This window comes from Alosa pseudoharengus, unplaced genomic scaffold, assembly GCF_046254945.1.
Source record: "Alosa pseudoharengus isolate Yale_2024_CS ecotype anadromous, Long Island Sound unplaced genomic scaffold, YU_APseudo_1.1 YU_APseudo_1.1_scf_11, whole genome shotgun sequence".
Lineage (NCBI taxonomy): Eukaryota > Metazoa > Chordata > Actinopteri > Clupeiformes > Clupeidae > Alosa > Alosa pseudoharengus.
Window position 1 is genome coordinate 6,951,211 of NW_027468576.1, and position 21,070 is coordinate 6,972,280.

The 21,070-nt window shown below is 41.9% G+C and overlaps 1 protein-coding gene across 2 annotated transcripts in view; it reads right to left on the reverse strand.

The window, feature by feature from the left end:
• Positions 1–19,245, reverse strand: part of jak1 (Janus kinase 1) — a 42,498-nt gene extending 23,253 nt beyond the window's left edge. Inside the window, exons 1-7 of one of the 2 annotated variants that reach the window (XM_076277863.1) lie at positions 19,227–19,245; positions 8,271–8,479; positions 7,214–7,337; positions 2,702–2,858; positions 1,686–1,849; positions 1,135–1,480; positions 297–479 (exon numbers count right to left, since the gene is read on the reverse strand). In XM_076277863.1, coding sequence (XP_076133978.1) covers positions 297–479; positions 1,135–1,480; positions 1,686–1,849; positions 2,702–2,858; positions 7,214–7,337; positions 8,271–8,472 — 1,176 coding nt within the window. In that variant the 5' untranslated portion in view covers positions 8,473–8,479; positions 19,227–19,245. Of the gene's footprint in view, positions 1–296; positions 480–1,134; positions 1,481–1,685; positions 1,850–2,701; positions 2,859–7,213; positions 7,338–8,270; positions 8,480–16,569; positions 16,853–19,226 lie in introns of those variants that run through there. The other variant, XM_076277862.1, reaches the window with a different exon arrangement.
• Between the last annotated feature and the right edge of the window lie 1,825 nt (positions 19,246–21,070).

Here is a 21,070-nt window from a genome sequence, read left to right on the forward strand (position 1 = left end):
GCACACCTGAGGCTTGCATTCTAATCTCACAGTAGTAGAACTGGTATTATTTAATCAATCATTCACTTCACTTGCAACCAAGTTGTCACAAAAACAGTCCTCCCTGTGGGCCATACCATCTCCCTAGTTTTTTTCTACAGGCTTCCAGACTTTTGCCTTTTTATACTATCTCTGTCAAAGAGGTGGGTTTTGAGAAACGCAATTTTGTTTTGTATATGCAATGCATAGGAAATGACAATAATGCTATATCTATCTATATCTCTTCCCAGGTCTGATGAGATCATTAAATGTATTACCATTCTCCTGTTGTCCTGTCTGTAGATGGTGACTGTGGACTCTTTGATGACGATGTGTGTGATGTCATGAAAGTCCGAAAAGAGAGTCCAGCCTTCGTCAGCCTCTTTATTCTTGTCGTTCTTCTTGGTGCTGTCCTTCGTCTTCTTGGACTTGTACTTATCTTTCGTGGGATTGTTCACAGACTAATTGGGACAACACAAAAGCATATCAGGAGATTCACCCTCCAAAATGTCAAACTCATTGTGTACAGAGCTGAATAAGCACTGAGTAAGTACTTTTCTCAGTCAGGGGGAACCTCTTCACTTATAGTTCACCTGAAAGTACGTCAGGGCCATCTATTTTAAGAAGTCTGAAAATCCTCTGAGGGTTTTCATGTGATTTACACAAAGACTGGCCTGGGACCTGGATGAGTTTGTAAGGTAGCAGGAAATACAGCAGAGGTAAAGAAGTGGGAAAAGCCCATAGAGGTGCTGACTTACTGACAGAGCTACCTCACTCAGGCTGCCAAGTGAACTGTGAACGTCAACTATTTCTCTGGGTGGAGACAAAATAGCTGAAGGAATGCGGGGCAACAGTCTCAGCAGCAAAGCCTTTATTTTAAACTTGCTCTGAGTGACTAAATCTCTCTTTTAATCAGAAAGTTAGCATATATAGGAAGTGTAGCTGCTACCGACTTTTAGGTCAGCCTACAAAACCAATTCTCAAACATCTGATCAGCTATTTCACATAAGCCTAAAATATATTATATCCATAACTAAAATATGTCCATGCACATTATGCCTATGGAGTTGATTGGGAAGGAAGACACACAAGAAGAGTTTTGATGGAGTCACTCACTCCGATGGGTTTTTTCCTCCAGGATATCCCTACGGTCCCAGACACCTGGACCTCGTAGCCCTGGCCATCGTCTCCAGAGCTGGGCGAGCGCAGCGCGCTCTCGTTCTCCCCGGACAGGCGCAGCGTCCTGGGCTCCAGCGTCTCGCAGCCCAGGCCCCTGGTCAGCGTCTCCAGCGTGGACAGGTACTTCACCTTCAGGTCGTACAGCGAGATGTTACTGTCTTGAATGGTCTTGCAGTTGAACTCGTTGAGGAAGTTCTTGAAGACGTTGTTGATGCGCATGCGCGTCAGGATGTTGCGCTGCTTGATGGTGCGGTTCAGCTCCTCTGGGATGAAGCGCTTGTAGCTACAGGGCACAGAAAAAAAAAAAAAAAATGAAAAAATGAAACACTTCAAAGAGTGGACATTCTGGACAAGCATGCCACATAACGTAGAGAAACCATGGAGGTCAGGAAATAAGGTGGACAACCAACAGTGTTAACAGATAGCCACACACACACAGGCGTGTGGTATGTGAAAGGGGGCATATGGGCATGGCCCACGTGAGTTACCTGATCTCGGCAGCAACACCGGGCAGGGGCAGATCTTTGCTCTTGGCATAGTGTGTGATGGCGAGTACGGCCATGCCCAAACACTCGTTCTCAATCTCGTGCAGCTCCGCGTCGCTCTGGTGGACGCGCAATGGCGCCAGCCCTTTCAGAAAGTCATATTGGCCCTGAGGAAACAGACACACGTAAACAAACACATGCAATTACACAGACACAGACACATGCACAGGAAAACAAATTCTCCCATTCTACAAAACGCAAATCACTCTCCTCACGTCAAACAGGGACATACAAAAGAGAAGTAGACTGGAAGGGAAAGCAGGACAGCTTTGATGTTGTTTAGGTTCAGGCCGAGCCACCCCAACCAGACAGAGAAACTGTTTAGGGAAGGAGTTCTGACTTCTGTGTTCCTGAAAGATCAGCTGCATCAGGCCCAACACACTGAAGTATGCAGCCTGCGTTGCATTTCCATTCCTGAAGTGCCTATTTCCTTATTACTTATTGAACCTAGTTAATCCAACATAACATAAAGTTTCACATTCATGTTTTGGAATTCTAAGGATTTGCCTTCGGAAAGATTTGGAATTTCCTTAATGTTAGTTTATGTTTATGTGAGGGCTGCATACCCTGCTGCATGGTGTTAGGAAGCGTACAAGCTGGATAGATTAGTGGCATTACAAACAGTACTGTGGAAAAGTCCTAGGCCACCTTCACATTGCTAAAACAACACAAGTACAACACATGATGGCCTAAGACTTTTGCACAGTATTGGAACAATGCAGGCTAGATCTGGATAATGGCACTGCGTCAGGTGCTTGCTGAGAGTCAATGGCAAACATGGGGCTGTGCTTCTGTACTGCCACAATCAAAAGTCAACAGTAACATTTCCTATGAATGATCAACATTTGAGCTCATTTCTGTTGGCGAACAGACAAACAAAGGACAGATGAATATGTGGATACATGTCTGAGTGCATGACTGTGTGTGTGTATGTGTGTGTGTGTGTGTGTGTGACTGACCTGGGAAAACAGGTAGTCCAGCGAGGCAGCATCCAGCAGCGGAGTTCCCTCCGAGCCCCTCTGCGTGCCCACACCCCCCCTATGCTGTTTGCTGAGAGTGTGGCGCCAGACGGGCGACTCCGTCTCACTCGTGCCATGCCAGTTGGTGAAGTAGAACCTGAGGTGAGACAGGGACAGAAGATTCAGTGTCTATGTGTGTGTGGGTGTTTGTGTGTGTTTGTGTGTGTGTGTAAATATCCATGCACACATGCAGTATGTGCACAAACATGTCCAATGTCAATACTGTATGTGTCACGTAAATGCAAAATACGCAATAGTAGTATAGCATTTCATTGCCATTGCTGTTGGGTTTACATGCCACATTTGCATCCCTTTGTTCCTGGATCACCAGGGAGGTTAAACTGTCAATGTGTTGTGTGCTGATATCAGCTTTACAATGCAAAACAGTGGCAAACCACCATGCAGTACTTTTGCTTGTGTCGGTTTTCTCTTGCACTTGTATTTGGAGGTGGAGTCCATGCATGTTCTTTGAACCTCAGAATGTGGTCATAGGGGTAGGGCATGTACTGGTGCTAAGCAAGTCAGAGTATGAGGAAATAAAGTCTTCGAACAGGTTATCTAGAGGTGATCTAGAAACCCCAAAGATCTTTTCAACCCCTGCAAAATCCCTCATGAGACGCTCCATGCTCCCTGCTCTTGTTCCTTTCTCTCCTGCTCTTGTTTCCAAAGCAACTGTGTAGAACAGGGCTTGGCTGTTGACTGTAATGAAAGTGCACCCTTATGGACAGAAGAAGACTGCAGCCACACCGTGCATGCTGTTCTTACTGGCTCAACCCTCGCAACAGAAAGAAACGGTCATATCAGAAAACCTAATCTAACTGTAATTTGCAGTGACGGCTGACCATGAGCTATTCAAATGCCTTAGCACTCACTGGTGGAGGGGGAAAGCTGGGCTTTAGGCACTCGGCAGGCTCAGTTATAAAATCAGCTCCACGATTTGGTTTTGTGCAATAAACTTTCTTTCGCTAAAAAACATTTTTGTGTGCTCACTAACCTCAGCAAGCCAAGATTTCTCAGCTTTGTGCAACTGCTTAAGAATGTGTTGAACCCTTGTGAGGGCCCCACCAAAGGGTTTTAGCTGCACCATGACAAATTGTGTAATAGAGCACTCGATAAAGGTGGGTGACAACTTCCTCTTTAGTAGTTCTTGCACTGTAGAATTCTCTTCTAGCCACTCTGCCAGTACTGTATGTGTTTTGTGTATTTTTGAGACCCACTTGCGTGTGATGACAAGTGAGATAAAGATTGTGTCAACAGGGCTCCAGACAAAACCCCAAATAAAATGTATCTAAAAAAGAAAAGTACAGAGTTAGTTCTGCACTCTCTTTTGCCTGCAACATTTCATGCCAAAAACATTTTTATGATTCTGTAGCCTATTAGGACCCTGGCCTCTATACCTAAAAACAATGCCATGAAACATTAAGGATACAGGTTGCATGGGCATTGTCAGCTCAACACTCACAGAGTGAAAACACAGAACATTAACCACTATTTAAAAAAACACAAAAAGGACTCATGGTGCAGAGAGTCCAAAAAGCCCCTATAATATGAGCAATAATAGCCCATGTACCGGTAATGCCTTGTTTACAAATTTAGGCTGGTATTTTAAAGATCATGCTTTAACCGTGCTGTGTGTAACCGCATAGGTCTATAAATTGTCAGAACTCAAAATTCTTTCTTTGTCTGATAACTGTCTGGTGGCTTCTTTTAAGACTATGTAGGGCTAATGCCATCTTTGTGATCACAGCAACTTTGTCATTTGTTTTAGGTTCAATCATGCAATAGACATATCAGGGACTCAATACGGGTGCTTGACATGGATAGTGATGGTCTACAGCAGGGGTGGGCAAACTTTTTGGCTCAAGGGCCACACTGGGTTTTGAAAATTGGCCGGCGGGCCGCACAACAACCGTTGTCATCGTAAATGATAAACTTTCTTTTATGTGAGAATTATCAAGCATCTGTCAAACTTCAGGAGCTGAGTAAATACAGGTAGTAGCTTAGAGGTGTTTACTTCTCTCAGGAGCAAAGAAAGATGACATTGTGACCCGGTACACAGCTTTGATGAAACTATGATGCAAGCTAAACAAAATGCCACAATCTACATTTTACAACACTACACTCTAAGCACACTTGTCCTGGGCAATCAGTCAAATAAACTAATGTAGAATACGTGTTAAATAATGATGCGAAATGTGTTCTTCTGGTGACAGAGAAAAGAAACAGTCACAAAACTAAAAATTTAGGAGCACTGGCAACTATTTTAGTTGCCATCTGGAAAACCTCAAGATTTGCATTCAGTCACGCATGACCCGAACAAACTGAAACACAACTGCCTTGGCGGCAATAATATCGCCAGCAGATGTATGTAAACAAAGGGCCATGCTGCAGGCGGTTACCAGCCCAACCTACAACGCCCCTTTTGCCACAGAGAGCAGAAGCATAGTAAACAGGAAGCTTTTGTAGAGAGCCGAAAAAAGGTGTTCTTCACCACAGAGGAAGAACGGGAGTGTAAAGGTTGACCATAACCTGTTTGTTCGCACAACAGGTACGCAACTTGCAAATCAACAGGTCGCGTCTCGAACCCTCATTTGATTACAACGTTCACTTCACCCTCCTCCCCCTTTTGTTGTGAGCAAAAGCCACGCACTGATGGGGAAGTTGGCCTAGATTCTCCCTTTTGTTTCTTGTCCTTATGCAACATCTCTTTTCCTTCCCCCTTCAGTGCTGGACAGGAGCTAGAACAAAACAACATGCAGTTTTGCGGACAGTTTTCTGTTCAGCATTAGGCCTATCTACTGGCCGTACTGTTGGTGTTGGAAAGGTTACATTTCACTGGTGAAATGACGGGGGATTCCCACTGAGTAGTGGCCATTTTGTAAAGGGGATTCACAAACTTTAAAGGGGAAACACACCACCTTCATGTGCATATAATACCACATTTATTAATGTTATCAGCTTTTTATTTTACATTCAATTATACAGTGCAATATGGAGCCAACAACACAGCAACCTGCATGCAACAGTGTAAATGTGAGCTAAAGCCAAGTTATTCAATGACAAATATGAAAAATTATTCAATGCACAGATACCTATAAACTTATCAGAGATATTCAGATAAGTCATTATTGTACCAACAGAAATACAAGTGAAACTGGAAGTTACATTATGGATTTTTTAAAGTTTCTTTCCACCCCAAAAAAACAGACCAGAATACCGTCCACAGAAACAGATGGTGTTTCTGCTATTTCCCTTTGGGGATTAACCCATTCGTGCTGGATGCTGCATGACGCAACATTGACCCTCCTGCTGGATGCTGCGTAGCGCAACATTGACCCTCCCGCTGGATGCTGCGTAGCGCAGCATGCTTTTTATTTCATGTTTCTAGGTGCTACAGAGGCTTAGATATTACATTTTGGTAGACGTTGACCATTTTTAGTATGCTTTCAGAAAACCCTTAGGAAATAAGGTTACTTAGTCTAGAATGCCATAGGCGTTTTTAGCAGGCATTTCAGGAGTAAATGGGTTAATATAGCAAGTAGTTAATGTATGGTGAGGATTTTTCATAGTCACACGAGAGTTGACAGCCCACAGGAGAACAAGCTCAGAGAAAAATATGACACTTTATGTGACTGCGCTGCAAATCACTTCTGCCTTAGTCACGTGACACCAGAGCTTTCAGAAGAAAGCCAGCTAAGGCCAGTCAGTGGGAAATCTGCAATGATCAGCCAGTCAAACACAACACCAGCTACGTGGAACTATGCAGCCCTGACTGTGACTTTCACTCACGTAAACAACACCATTCCAAGCCATCTTCTCACTGGCCAACACAACACAACCAACACAACACAACCAACACAACACTAAGCGAGCCACCTACAAAATCTTGCACTGGTGTTTGACAGTTTTTTTTCTAGACAAAACCCCTTTAGGGTTGCATGATTGTAAGCTTTCTACATGATACTCAGTTTTAAAGACCTCTTTCTGCGATCAGAAGATTCCTTGTGTAGAAATGGTTCCAAGTAGCCTGGTTGACACCAGAGCCTTCTCAGTTGTAACTGGGAGTGGGTCTGGGAAGGTTCATTGACTTACAACCTCCAGCAGGGGCGTAACTAACAGTAAAATAAAACTTAAATTGGTGCATTAAACTCTTACCAAAACATTTCAGAAGTGTAGCAATCTCGTAAATTGAGGTTTAAAATGCAGTTTACTCAATTCCAAAGAAATATACGTCCATGCCGGATTAGTGATTGCATTTGCGTGCCCGTGTTTTAGAGACATTGGAAATGGCCTTCAATGGCTTCTTGGCCAGATCCCAAATTTGCCGGAAGTTCGTATGGGTATTCCCAGGCTAGGTTCCAATGTAATATTTTATAAAAACCTCAATACTGTCTAAGAGAGCAGACAGGACTTGAATGGATTCAGCGCTCTGCCATCTTGGGCTGGGCTTACCTCATGCGGTAGTGCAGCTTGATGCAGGTGTCCTCTGTGATCTTGAAGATGTGATTGGGTGGGTACCACAGGTCGCGGCCCTCCTCATACAGCGCAAAAAGGTTGTGACACAGCGGCGAGATTCCTGCAAGAGAAGGTGGAGCATGTCAGCCGACGCACGTTGACTTTCATCACTTTGCTGACAGATCTGGGATTAGTCGGACACAAAACAGAACTGTTCATTTAAAAAAAAACTAAAAAAAAAGGAAACATAACGGCAGGATGAATGTCTGCTGCGTTTCAAGTTTTATTTAAGACTCAGAGGTCACAGGGCCGCATCATCAATATAAGTCGGGAAGACGCTGGCACCACGTGTGGACTCCAATTTCACTTCAATCTTGCGTGCATGTCCTGCAGAATTGCTTTCGTGCAAATGGATCATTTTGTGGCATTTAAGAACAAAGTGCCTTACTACATCGGTTCTGACACTTTCTGTTGTCTAACACAGCTCTGAGTGACTTCACACATGTATCTGGTCCTGTTCGGCAGCCACCCTCTCCACCACCCACAGCTGTGCTGGCCCACTTAGTCCTGGCCTCTGGTAGATGGAAATTCCAGTGTTGGCACTGGACCCAAGCTGCTGTGTGTTAACAAACAGCTGCTGGTTTCTCACTGCAGGGAGGGTGTAAGTATTTCTTTGTGTGTGCGTGTGCGTGTGCGTGTGTGTTAGCACTGATGTGGGGGGCATTCCCATAAGTCTCTAGTTTTAAAGAACATAGGAGCCCAGTGTTTCGTAGAGCTAACTAAACATTGTTGTACCTCCCCCAAGCCAAAACCAGCACCATCTATTTCAAAGAATCTTTCACACACAGCCAAAATGGACACTGGCTTCCCCATTTGAGGATGAGAACATTTTGGAAAACCAGGGGACTGGACATTTGGAGGACTGCTGTCTAAAAGTTCAGCCCGGAGCACAGAGAGGAGATATGAAACTGTCTGTGGACTAACTCCACTGCCTTTTCAAATACATGTTCCACTCATTAGAACGAGTGTTTGTTGACAATATCAATGAACTTACGGCATCTTCTGGCTGCCTCTACACAGATGTCCTCGGCTACGTACGAGTCTTTGAGGTACTCCAGCTGGTGGGTGTCCGGCTGGTAGAAGTGCACCTCCAGGCCCTTCTGCAGCGCTGTGATGGCCTGGTCAGCACGCCGGTTCCGCCGCATCTTACCACACAGTTGCCTCCCCAGCTCCATGCCTCCTGTTAATTCTGGCATCCAGACTCTGAATAAAGAGAGCACAAGAAGAAGAAAGTCTATAGAGAGGGAGTACTGGTATTTGTCCTCTTATCACTGAATCATGCATTCAGTGGTCTGGCACACTGGGCTTGCTGTTAGATGGTTTTGTTAGTTGGTTATGCATTTACACAAGAGGGCTTGTATGTGACGTGAAGTGTGTGACTCAGAGATCAGAGAGGGGAAAAAAGTCCGCAACACCAGTATATGCTCCCAAGTTAAAGTTTATTTACCGTGACGTTTCGGGCCAACTCAAGCCGTTCATCAGTTCATCAGCCGTTTGAGTTGGCCCGAAACGTCACGGTAAATAAACTTTAACTTGGGAGCATATACTGGAGTTGCGGACTTTTTTCCCCTCACTCATCGTAAGTGTTTTGTCCAGCACCCAGGATTAGATCGGGATGTGCGTGCGTTTTTTCCTTTTTATACTGACTCAGAGATCAGCCATGGACCCCGCAGAGCTGCCCAGTACTTCCACTGTGTGTGTGTGTGTGTGTGTGTGTGTGTGTGTGTGTGTGTGTGTGTGTGTGTGTGTGTGTGTGTGTGTGTGTGTGTGTGTGTGTGTGCATGGATAAGCCTGGGACTCTCCACTCTGTGACCAACTCATGAGTCACTCCATTATCTCACCACAGTTACTCCCTACTGGGATCACTGGACCACAGACTATGCATCTCATGGCCCATTCCTTTCTCCTTGAACCCTCTCTCTTTCATCATTGTCACATGTTTTCTGTCCATCCTTCCCTTTTTTTTCTCATCGTCTATCCTTCAGGCCTTCCCTTTCCTTCACTCCTCCCCATGTCTTCTCCCCTGCCCTTGTGTCCTCTCTGGGGGACTGGTGGTGGGCACTGACTACACTGCTCCTGTGCTGGTGGGGGTGTGGGCTGTGCTGTCCTCTGCATCCCAAACAGACCATCACTCCTCAGAGCTTCCCTGCACTCCTCTCCTGCTGTCCCAGCTCACCTGCAGAGTCTGTTTCATCACAGCCATAATCACTGGCATACTGGTGTGTGTGTGTGTGTGTGTGTGTGTGTGTGTGTGTGTGTGTGTGTGTGTGTGTGTGTTTGAAAGAGAGACTCAGCGGGGCCTTCCACTCAGGGTCACTGCGTACTCTGATTCTCAGCGGATGCTTAATGGAAACTTCCCTGACATGTACGCACAGTTGCACACAAACATCCACGGTCCCCCCTGCACTCCCACAGCCCCTGACTGGCTCCATGCGTGGTCAGCCAAGGGGCTCAAACAGACTGAACAGGAACAAATGTGACTATTTACAGCTCTGTGTGTGAATCTTCAGGCCATTTCTAATGACTGCCACCACTACTAATCACAAATCAGTATTCAACGGAACTGCATTAGTTTCCATCCTACACAGTCGTGTGACATTCATAGCAAAATGAATGATAACACACCTCTGCTCTATCCTAACTGAAATACAAATACTAAGCTTACCTCAGTCCACTAAGCTACTAGGCTGAAAGGAAGTGTAATTTTCTATCTGTGCTGACTAATGCAGTGGAAAAAATGACTTTACATTTTTTATTTCTTTTTTGGTGTATTATTTCAGAACCCTTCTCAGTGCAGACCTGATGTGGTGTTACATGGAATTTGAGCCTTTCCGTCACATCCAGTTATTACATGCTTGACTCATCTAAGCACTGAGCCACAGCTGAGTTCACCAAGTTACCGAGGAAGTCTCCTCATACTGACAAATTGCAGTGCCAATCCAATCCTAACAGTCAGTCATTAGACAGCACCAGGAGAAAAGGATACAGTATTGCTAAAACCAGTCATTTTCTATTTTTATTTTAGGACAATATCTTGCTGTACATTCATAACATGAGGTGTGCATCTGAATCACCAGCCTATGTTTATTTCTAATTAAAAGTAAAACTAAAGAACTGATTATTTATCCTCTGTGGAAACCAGAACAAGCATCACACGTATAGAGCTCCATATAAAGCCTAGATGCCAAAGGAAGCAGTTGTACCAGTCTAGTCCACCCCTTCAAACTGAATATGTGGAGATGACAGGGACTTCAACAGCTAGCCTTATGTATCCATCGACACCAAAAATGTTATATTACAGCGAGAGTGACAATAACTAAATAGTGCGAGTAAATGTCAAAGTTTGTGCTGAATGCTGATGCTGTTATGCTTAAAATAAGTATAGTATAAGTATATATACTCTTTTGATCCCGTGAGGGAAATTTGGTATCTGCATTTATCCCAATCCCTGAATTAGTGAAACACACACAGCACACAGTGTACTTACAGTGAGGTGAAGCACACACTAATCCCAGCGCAGTGAGCTGCCTGCATCAACAGCGGCGCTCGGGGAGCAGTGAGGGGTTAGGTGCCTTGCTCAAGGGCACTTCAGCCGTGCCTACTGGTCGGGGTTCGAACCGGCAACCCTCCGGTTACAGGTCCGAAGTGCTAACCAGTAGGCCACGGCTGCCCCAAAAGAACATGGCAGGCAGGTTAGCCTACTTCTAGTGTGTGTTTACATTGCTGAACTGGCATACCAAGATGACAATACACTCAGAGTCATGGGTTTGACTGCCAGGAAATACACTGATAAAATATATAGCCACATAAGTACCACAAGTTTCTTTGGAGCCAAATATTATAGGCTAAATTATAGGCCAAATACTGAACATTGACTCCAGAATCAGGTAGGTTACACAGAGTTTGTTCTCTTTTTCCCCTAAACCTTCCTGTCACTAGCTAACTTATATGCTTTAGAATTTAACATGCTTTAGAATTTAACATTAACATAACTCATATGTTGCAGTAGAAGTGACATTTCTGTCGCTGTGAAAGGAAACTAGCCTATTTGGAATATTTTGTAGGCCTACCGATCCTTTAATGAAAACAAATGACAGTCGACTGATTCAAGCTTTCTTTAGGCTACTGAATGCTTTAAACGTGAATGCTAGCTTAATTCATCATTATCTAGATTAGCGTGGTTCTACACTCAGTTGTCATCTAACCCAGTCTTCCCCTGACCACATCCCCTGTCCTCCTAACACTTTACTGTGAGCAAAATCTTCTACAAAATACACCGCTTTTAGGAGCATAGTAGAAATATTGCAGCCTTTCCATAAACATTACTGGGAGTGGTAGTGTGGGTCGATAGACACTGAGACACTATTCTTCTGGGACGTGATCACAACATCAAACTCAATCAGTCAGCCATCACTTTCTACATGACCATTTTCCTTGACAATAGCCATACACTATAGACCTACGGCATACAGTTACCAACTGACTAAGAAAATCATCTAATTTGGCTGAAAGGAATATCGGCTACTTGTTTACTTTCTGCCAGCAAAACAAAGATCATTCCTGTTTGTAGACTGTGAATAAAGGCACTAGCCTAGACATCTAAATGTAACCTCCCATAGATGCTATATTGTGTCCATATGTAGGCTAATCCAAACAGAACTCAAACAAGAGATCAGCCAGAATACACCATCTACAAGAAAAAAATAGAATTAGACCTATGCCTATTTCTTGTACTTAGGGCTGCTCAATTATCGCAATAGCAATCGCAATCGCAATATGAACCAATGCAATTACCCAATCGTAAAAGCTACAAATAATCTTAGTTAATTCTGTCTTTTTTGGCTTTTATATTGATTCAATAGAGAGCCGAAGTCCCGCCCCTTCCGTTTGCCTCCATGAGACCTATGTTTCAAAAAATTTTGAACGCCAGTCTATGGCGAAAAAGAAATTATTTTCTGGTCCCGGTTGACTTGTGCCTTTAATTACCCATATGATGTTTGTCAATTTTAAAAGACAATTTTTCATGTAAAGACATTTGCAGTTTGTTTCGTAACTATTGAATTACAACATTGTGAAAGATCGTAATTACAACGACTACAAACCCATCAGTCGCGCTAGTGACGTTAGCTCATTCACAGCCACACTAGATTGTACAAGCATACCAGCAACAGGTCTTAATTGGGCTTTCCTTGCCGATGAAAATACCATGAGTCAGAAGATTAAACACATCAGGTAAGTTGTATTCGTCCATAGACTGTACATTAGATACTGTTAAGTGACATAGCAGGCAGCAAGATGCAACCGTTAACTAGCATAACAGCTAATCTTATCGTTTCATTACGTTGGTGACGTACATCGTTCGAGACGAGAGATGTAGTTCACTTAGCGGATTCGCACAAAACCAACATAACTTTTGAAGTCTATCGAACAACAGTACTTTCTTGACGTGAAAAATTATCTTTTAAATTCACACACATCATATGTGAAATTCGTGGCACAATACAAACTGGACCAAAAAATAATTGTTATCTCTCCATTAACTCCCGTTCATATTTTTTTGAAAGATAGGTCCCATGGACCGGAAGTAGAAGGGCATGACTTCTGCTCTCTATCTTCGCCGTAATAAGTCCCGCCTCCCTATATCCATCCAACTTCCGGGCGTCGAATGTCTATGGGAAATAACATGGCGTTTCGAAATATCATACCGGTAAAACATCTGTAGGTGGCGAAGTAGAAAAAAAGGGTGGGCCGATTGGCCTACACACTTCTGCCATCTAGTTTCCACTGGGTTTTTTGATTGTCGGTGCCGTTAAAGTAGAAATATATCAGTAAGAAGCACTAAGCTAACACACTTTATTTTTAATTTGTATTTATTTTATTTATTAATTTGTTTCTTGTATGTCTTGTATGTCTTGGTGTCACGGGTACGCTGGCGACTACGCCGCTCCGTCCGCATCTTTTGTGTTTGTTATTTCTTAAATGTATGTCTTGGTGTCATGGGTACGCTGGCGACTACGCCGCTCCGTCCGGCATCTATTGTCTTTGTTAGTCTGTGTCAATAACAATGTGTGAAGCGCTTTGGGTTGCACTCTGTGCATGTTAAATGTGCTATACAAATAAATCTGACTTGACTTGACTTGACACGCTTCAGACGCCGCGACTCCCCCAGTCAAGGTTGCATAGCAACGGCAATGTTTCATAGTTTGTCTTCACCGAAATGGAGTTCGTGACACCAGAGCCTGTCTACGGAGGTGGCACTAACCCTGCGTGAAATCATCATGTTTGATAGGTTGTTAATACATTCTGAAAACGTTACTGTTCTGATCAAGGTCATGCAAAATAAAGCTATTGACTCTGATTCCTAGTCTGCTTATCATTATCTGTTATTCGTGAAAATAAATCTCATCTCGTCATGTCTTTAGTGTCTTCGTCGGCAATTTCTTTCTTTTTCAAATATCTCAATAACAGCCAACAAACTCGCACAGTCAAACTAAAGTTAAGTCATGTTGAAAAGAGGCTGAACCTTGCAAACGATTTACATTTATAGACCACTGAAACCACGCATGAATCACACGTGAAAATGACCATCAGTTAGGTTGTGACTGGGTTGTGAGCAAGATCTAACGCCCTCCTCCGCCCGCGTACATCGGAACTAGCTCCCGGTTAGCATTAATTACTACTTAAACGGCACCGACAATCAAAAAAATCCAGTGGAAACTAGATGGCAGAAGTGTGTAGGCCAATCTGCCCACCAGCTTTTTCTACTTTGTCACCTACAGAGTTTGACTACTTTCGAAACGCCATGTTATTTCCCATAGACATTTGACGACCGGAAGTTGGATGGATACGGAAGTTACGGAGGCGGGACTTATTCTGGAGAGGTCTATAGACTACGCCACTTCTGATTGGTGGGTGTGCGTAGTATGTGATGGGTACAGAAATTCTGATTGGTGAGCTTCACAGTCGGTGCTCTTCTTGTGCACTGGGCGTGCTCACCAATCAGCGGAAGCACAAATTAAAGACACATGGAATATTAAACCAAATCTATTCATTGACATTAAAAATGACAATTAGATATTTTCCCCAAACCGTGCAGCCCTACTTGTACTCTTGAGTAAGACATGTTTGAAAATTCTCATTTTTCCCCAACCACACCGTTTGTCCATAAACTCATCCAGTATTTTCTTGCAAAAAAACTGTTTGCAAAAGTGTCTCCTTTGGTGTAATTTTCTGTTGTAAGGTTTGTTGACAGGATAAGCATGTGCATAACTAGGCTAAACAGGCAGAAAATGCAAAATTCAGGGAAATTAACCTTTTTTTTTCTTTCAGTCAAATGTGTTTACATTGCAATACTGCAACAGTGGTTTATTAACAGTTTAGTTAAGTTGCACAGAGTTACCAGTGTGCATGTTAGTTTGCAATATGGCTAGGCTTAAGCATTACAATGGATCTACACATTTATTTTCAACAAATTGTTATTAGACTACTTATAGATATGGCTTTGTGTACAACTGTGTCGTTCATCAGTTGCTAAACATTTTATAAAATAATAAGTAGTTTGTGTATTGTGTTATCGGTTAATCTCAGAGTTAAAATACCAACATGGTTTTGTCCTGTTGTCATCCCTTTCTCATTTACAAACTTCTTTGCTAAAAAACAAAACAACAGATCTAAAATAGTCAACAGGGCTGAAAGAAAAGACTTTAAGGTGTGTTTCACATTTAAACAACACCATAATAAAGACAGTGAAGAGGCCCTCAAATACACTAAGATTACAACAACAACAGCAGCAACAACAACAACAACAACTACTAAACTACTACTACAACAACAACAACAACAACCACAACGACAACAACAACAACATAAGCAATTGCAGCACCAGCAACAACCACAACCAGAAGAAGGAAGAAGTAAAAATCACCCTGGTGCACTTGTATAGAGCAACTACCCGTCTTGGGAGAAAAATAAGTAAAAAAAATGTAACACAACAAAGCAGAAGCAGAATCTCATTGGCTACACTATAAACACACCTTGCATAAGATTAACACTTTAACTTCAAAAGAAGGCCTGCCAGTCATCATTCATATTTCTAAATACGTGTCAACAGCAAGGCAACAGGGTAACATCAACATCACAGAAAGACTGCCACACAAGCGTAATAATCTACTTATTTGTGACTGACTGATAGGCGTTAGTTAGCCTAAAGACTGCTGATTGTTCTTTGAAACATCCATTGTCAATGCCTAGGGAATAGCTCTTATGTCGGGGACGTGTGACACATGCACCATATTTCACATAAACCTATTGCATTTGATTTTACCCATTCTTTTTCAGCAAGTAATCCAAAACAATAATAGTCATTACTCAGAGAATGGTGCTATGATTTCCACAAACGTTTGCAGTTGCCTATAATAAAAAAAAAAAACATTAAAAAGATAACTCCAGCAAACCTATAATTGCGCTACAGACGCAATTGGTTAATAAGTTGGTCGGCAATTGTAGGATAAGTTACCCCTCTTGCCAACGTTAAAATCCGACATATGCCACGTTATTATTGACTAACGTGAGCGGACATAAAATCTTACTTCGTTGACGTTACAGAGTCCTTCTAACTGACTAACGTTAAAGTAACTGGCACTACACTTAATCTTGCAAGAAAATAGACTAATAGCTCAATTAGTAAAAATGTAATTTCAATGCGGGTAGCATTGAAGCTATATAATTAACGGAAGTTTAAGCAAAGCTGTTTACCATGGGCGTCATATTAACACTGTTGACGTGAACTGAAGAACTTCAACACCAACTTAATAATTACAATAAAATAATAATCAATAACGTTAGTAATAATCATCTAAAGTGAATGATAGATCCACGGTAACATTAAATATATTTCTATTATTTCGTCGGTGGCACAACCACCTTTTTTCAACGTTAACTTAACGTTGATGTTCAGCATTGCCAAGCTCGTTTCATTCCGCCGACGTTAGTTAACGTTAGCTAGGTTAACGTTAACGTTACACAAAACGACTCAATACATCCTGAATGCCATTGCCAACCGAATAGCTGTCACACTTTCAAAGCTTTTTCCAGCTTGGAAAACTGTTTTAACATTAGTCTGGTCTGATGTAAAACGTCTTAAGTTATGGTAATGTTAGCCTTTCTTCCAAAAGCAGGCTAACGGCACTGACTTAACGTTAGTTACTAACAGCCAAATTACCTAGCTAATGAAGATTTATTCAACGTTAACGTTAAATTACCTTGGGAGAATAAAGCTAAAGTTATCCACTTACCTCTCAAGAGAAGCTAGCTAAGGTTAGCTAGCTATGCAGGCAGCTAGTTACTTCCGTATATCCGTTCATTTCATATGTCGGAACTGGATAACGTTAACGTTATTGTCACTTGAACCTAAATGATTTAAATCGAAAAGAATTGGTTTAGGATAACCAATAAATATCAAGGGAATGTTCCTCAGTTAGAGTCCCGAAAATGTTGTTATGAGTCCGCTCTTTGCTGGAAGTCTCAGCTGCCACCACCAGGACCTAATAATCTCTGACGTCGTTAACCTTTCCTCTCAAACCACGATCAGATTCCCGAAAAGACGCCTGCAGTGGTGTTCTTGCGCGTTGCTGATTGGTTTGTTGGCCTTGCAATCAAGTGAAACCAATTTAACCCTTACACTACTATGGATTGATGGTCCCGGGCTCTCCAAGTGTTCCTGCAAATGAATTGATCATTTATCCATATCCTTTGATTGCTGTTGTGCTATTCTTTGTTAATATACCTCTGAAAATCTCTCTCTCACACACACACAAACACACACACACAGGTTTCCTGTATTTTATCAGGCTAAATAGTAGATGGTAATGATACCCGACATTTTGCCTATTAGGCTACTGCCAGATGTGCATATTTAGTACCCTATAGCTAGGTAGCCTACTTAACCACAACACTAAATTTGGCATGCATATTATAATTGGCCAGTCCGTCATCCGTCCGTCTTTAAAATAGTCGCCCAAGCTATCTACCTATCAATTGTGTTAATAGTAGATAACATTAATGCTATCATTCATTGTGTAAGATTTTTGAGATGGAAACGGAAAATATTTGAACAAATATGCGATCCAGCGAGCGTGAGAATTAAAATGTTGCTCTGTTCTACCCCAAAACGTGATGACACTGAGTTATATTCCGTTTGTAGAAAAAAAGTGGATATTTGTAAAGTTGTTTTCTCAACTGCTGTCAAGCTATTGCAGGACCCATTATCTCACTGACAGAAAAGACTAAATTGTCTCAACCAGGTGCAACCATTTACCATAAAATTATCACATTTAAATATCAACCATATCATAACTATGCTATATTACGTCATTAATCTTCTTATAATAGTATATCTTCAACCATTAAAATGAAAAGAATAAGAACATGGTCAGTGGAATAATAATAAATACTTTCTTAGGCTACTATCTACATCTACTATATCTGCTGGTCCAAGTGCATGGGGTCTTTAAGACCAGGCATCTCATTGAGCCCCATGGGAGGGACTTCCCATCCAACCCACTAGATGAGTTAAAAGCACTGCACTTGCCAGGAACTGTGGGCTGCAGTTTCATAGGATGTGGTGTGATGGAACAGCATGTATCTTGGACTATAAATCAATACAATCTAAGAGATAACGTGTAAAAGCATTTATCTAAATGGAAATCACCTCAAATAAGGCTATCACAAAAAAGTGTTTTTGTGTAACATTGTAAAGAATGTCTTGAAAAGGGTGCTTTATATAATACATTTTAAGTGGACATGTTTGGAGGGTTAATGTTGCATAACATTTTCAATTTGTTGATGATCAGTGTCAGTTACAACATTTAGACTAGGAGTAGTAGGCATTTGCTATTCAATGAAGATATGATATTCTTAAGACAGGGCTAGTTACATGGTTACTCTCATTAATAACACATTTTCCCACTTTCATTGTTAGTGACCTGTTAGTGTTCTGTGGCCTGAGTTGATACATTTTATGAAACTTTTGTACCACTGATGGCAAAACATGGGCTAAAACTGAAATTTTGGAAAGAGTGGGAGAGCATCAAAAGACCATCAGCTACATGAGAATAAGGGAAATTCCCATCCTACGCATTGTTAAAATATGAAAAACATCATGAAACAATATGAAAAATATCTAAAACATGGCATCAACATAGATTCAATGACCATTAGCCTATTGTACTAATGTAGGCTATACATTTGGTGCAGAGTTGATATACAATCCTAATTTTTACCATCCCAAAAGACGGCCCTAATGACTTAAATTAAGATTTATCTTTATAAGGATCTATTTTCAAACATGGAATTATTGTTCAAATAACTTTTCAAACACCATAAAGTTGGTTGTGGTTCTTGAATTTTAATTAAAACTGTTCACATTACAGTACATTGTGACAAAATGTCCTTTTTCCCCAGCTGTGAGAGAGGGCCCTCCATAGGCCATGTTGAATCAGTGGTGTCAAGATGGCTGCCATCCTTCAGTTATCACAGTACTGTACCTTTAAGATGGACAGCATCAGCACTCTGATAACTGAACAAGGGCAGCCTGTCACATCAAGCTGTAAGAATCTCCACCCATCCTTAACCTATAGCAGAGACTAAGTGAAGAGACAGCAAGAAAAGAGCACCCCACAAAGTGATACTGGGTGTTCACCGTAGGCTCACAGTCTTTAACAAATTAAGTAAAGAAAGGTTGCCTAGGGACTCAACTTAAGTATAAGTATAGTATACTCTTTTTATCCCTTGAGGGAAATTGCATAAACACAGTTATTAAATAGAAATTAATACATTTAAGTAGGTGGGTAGGTCCTTGACCTACACAATTTATACATGCGAAGTAAATGTGCCACATTGAACATTGCCAAGTATTATTTATGATGCAGACTAATTCATTATTTATACGTACCATCACGCTTATGTCAGACTTGTTGTGGTCTACGTGACTCCGCCCTCGGAGCTAGATGTTTCTCTGGAAGTCCAGTAGCGTAGCTCGACCACTGGGGCTCCTCCCTAAAGATCCCCGCCCTCCGTGCAAATCGCTTCTTGTAAACAACTCGATTAGCTCTCTCTTCGCTATCACAGAGCAGTGGTGAACGCCTATTACAATCCTTAATGAAATAGCATATGCTTAGCCTAAAGTTGAAGCATCGCTTGTAACACGCCAGTTTTACTTACACTAGACAAACAACTTGTCTCGCACCCCTTGCACAGATTGTTCACTACTAGATCAGCTCCAAGAAATACGCGCTGTCTGTATCCAGGCAAAATGCATGCACACGCTGCTCAATTAGGGGAAAACATGGGGTATGTCACAACAGTTCTATTAACGGCAAAAAAAACTGTCACTTAGCTGCTACATGAACGGTAAAGCGGACTATCAACTAAATCCTTTAGCCTACTAAAAAATAAACATGTTTGATAGCACGCCGTTGGTTAACCAATCTGTTATAAATAATACAGAAGTTCACTCAGCTACATCATACCACCCCTCAAGTTGTTAATCATTATTGTTGACAATAGTAGTCGAATAATTTTGAAACTGACATTTACAATCAACGACTGTTAAAGAATTCGTTACATTTCTTGTTAAGTCGTAACGTTAGCTGTTGAGGGGAATGCTAACGCCCAGCACCACCACCGCCCGCACACCCGCACACACCCCTTTCAAGTCAAAAACAAATACCACGTCTTACCATGTCAAAAATAAATATTCGCTACTAATATAACAGAATGTTATAACTAGTACCAGTCATATGCAAGTCATACTTACACGTAATTTCGTGTGTATCCCAGGTGTTTACGTGAATATCTTTATGACGCAGCAAGCCCACATCGAACAACGTGATTGTCGCCATTTTTTGTTGTTATTGAAATCTCAAAGCCATGTGACAAAATAAAATAACAAGCTTCCGGGTCCCAAGCTGTAGTCTCATTAATGCAAATTTGTTCCGAATAAGTCTTTGAATGCAGAAAGTATTTCGATACCCCCAGGTTTTCTGGACGGATCCAGCGCGACAAAGCACTGCATTTAACATGTTTAAAGCACTGACACCACCGCTGGGCTTGCAACAAGTAATTTGCGTGCAGCACTACGCGATCAAGTAGCCTATTGCAAGTTGGTTAAGGGCTAGATTATAGCCTATGAATATTTTTTTTAAAACGCTTTCCAATCGCTGTTATCAACACGTGTCTGATTGGCAGGTTACTTTATGACAACCCTGCTGACTCAACAACTGAAGACTCACCATGTTGTTAAAACACAACATTAGCGTTTGCACCACACATCATTTCTCTATAGGCTAGCCTATTTGGTTTGAGGTGCCATGTCATCCTGATGTAGCTTATTATAGCCTATATTCAATGTAACTATTCACTATTTTCTAAAGTAGGATAAATGTCGAGCTAAATTACTGACTTATCCCAAATCCAGTGATTGAAGTGGATCATTCAACATGCATTCTTCTACAACTGACAAGTAGCCTAAAAGATTTACCTAACCGTGCTCTCTATTTGAGAAGTAGGCTAGACCTAGCCGAGAGACGAATTGTGACACATGGTGAAGGAGGAAATTCATTTTCTGTCGACAATATGTGGCAAAACTGAGGGCCTATTCGAGACATTCTGGAAAAATCGCGTCTTCCAAGACATCTTTCAACGAAAACTACAATTACCATGCTTCCCTACTGGTGCGCTATACTTCGCTTTTTTATGATGATGTGCTGGGAGGCGCATTAAAATAGGGCGTAGGGG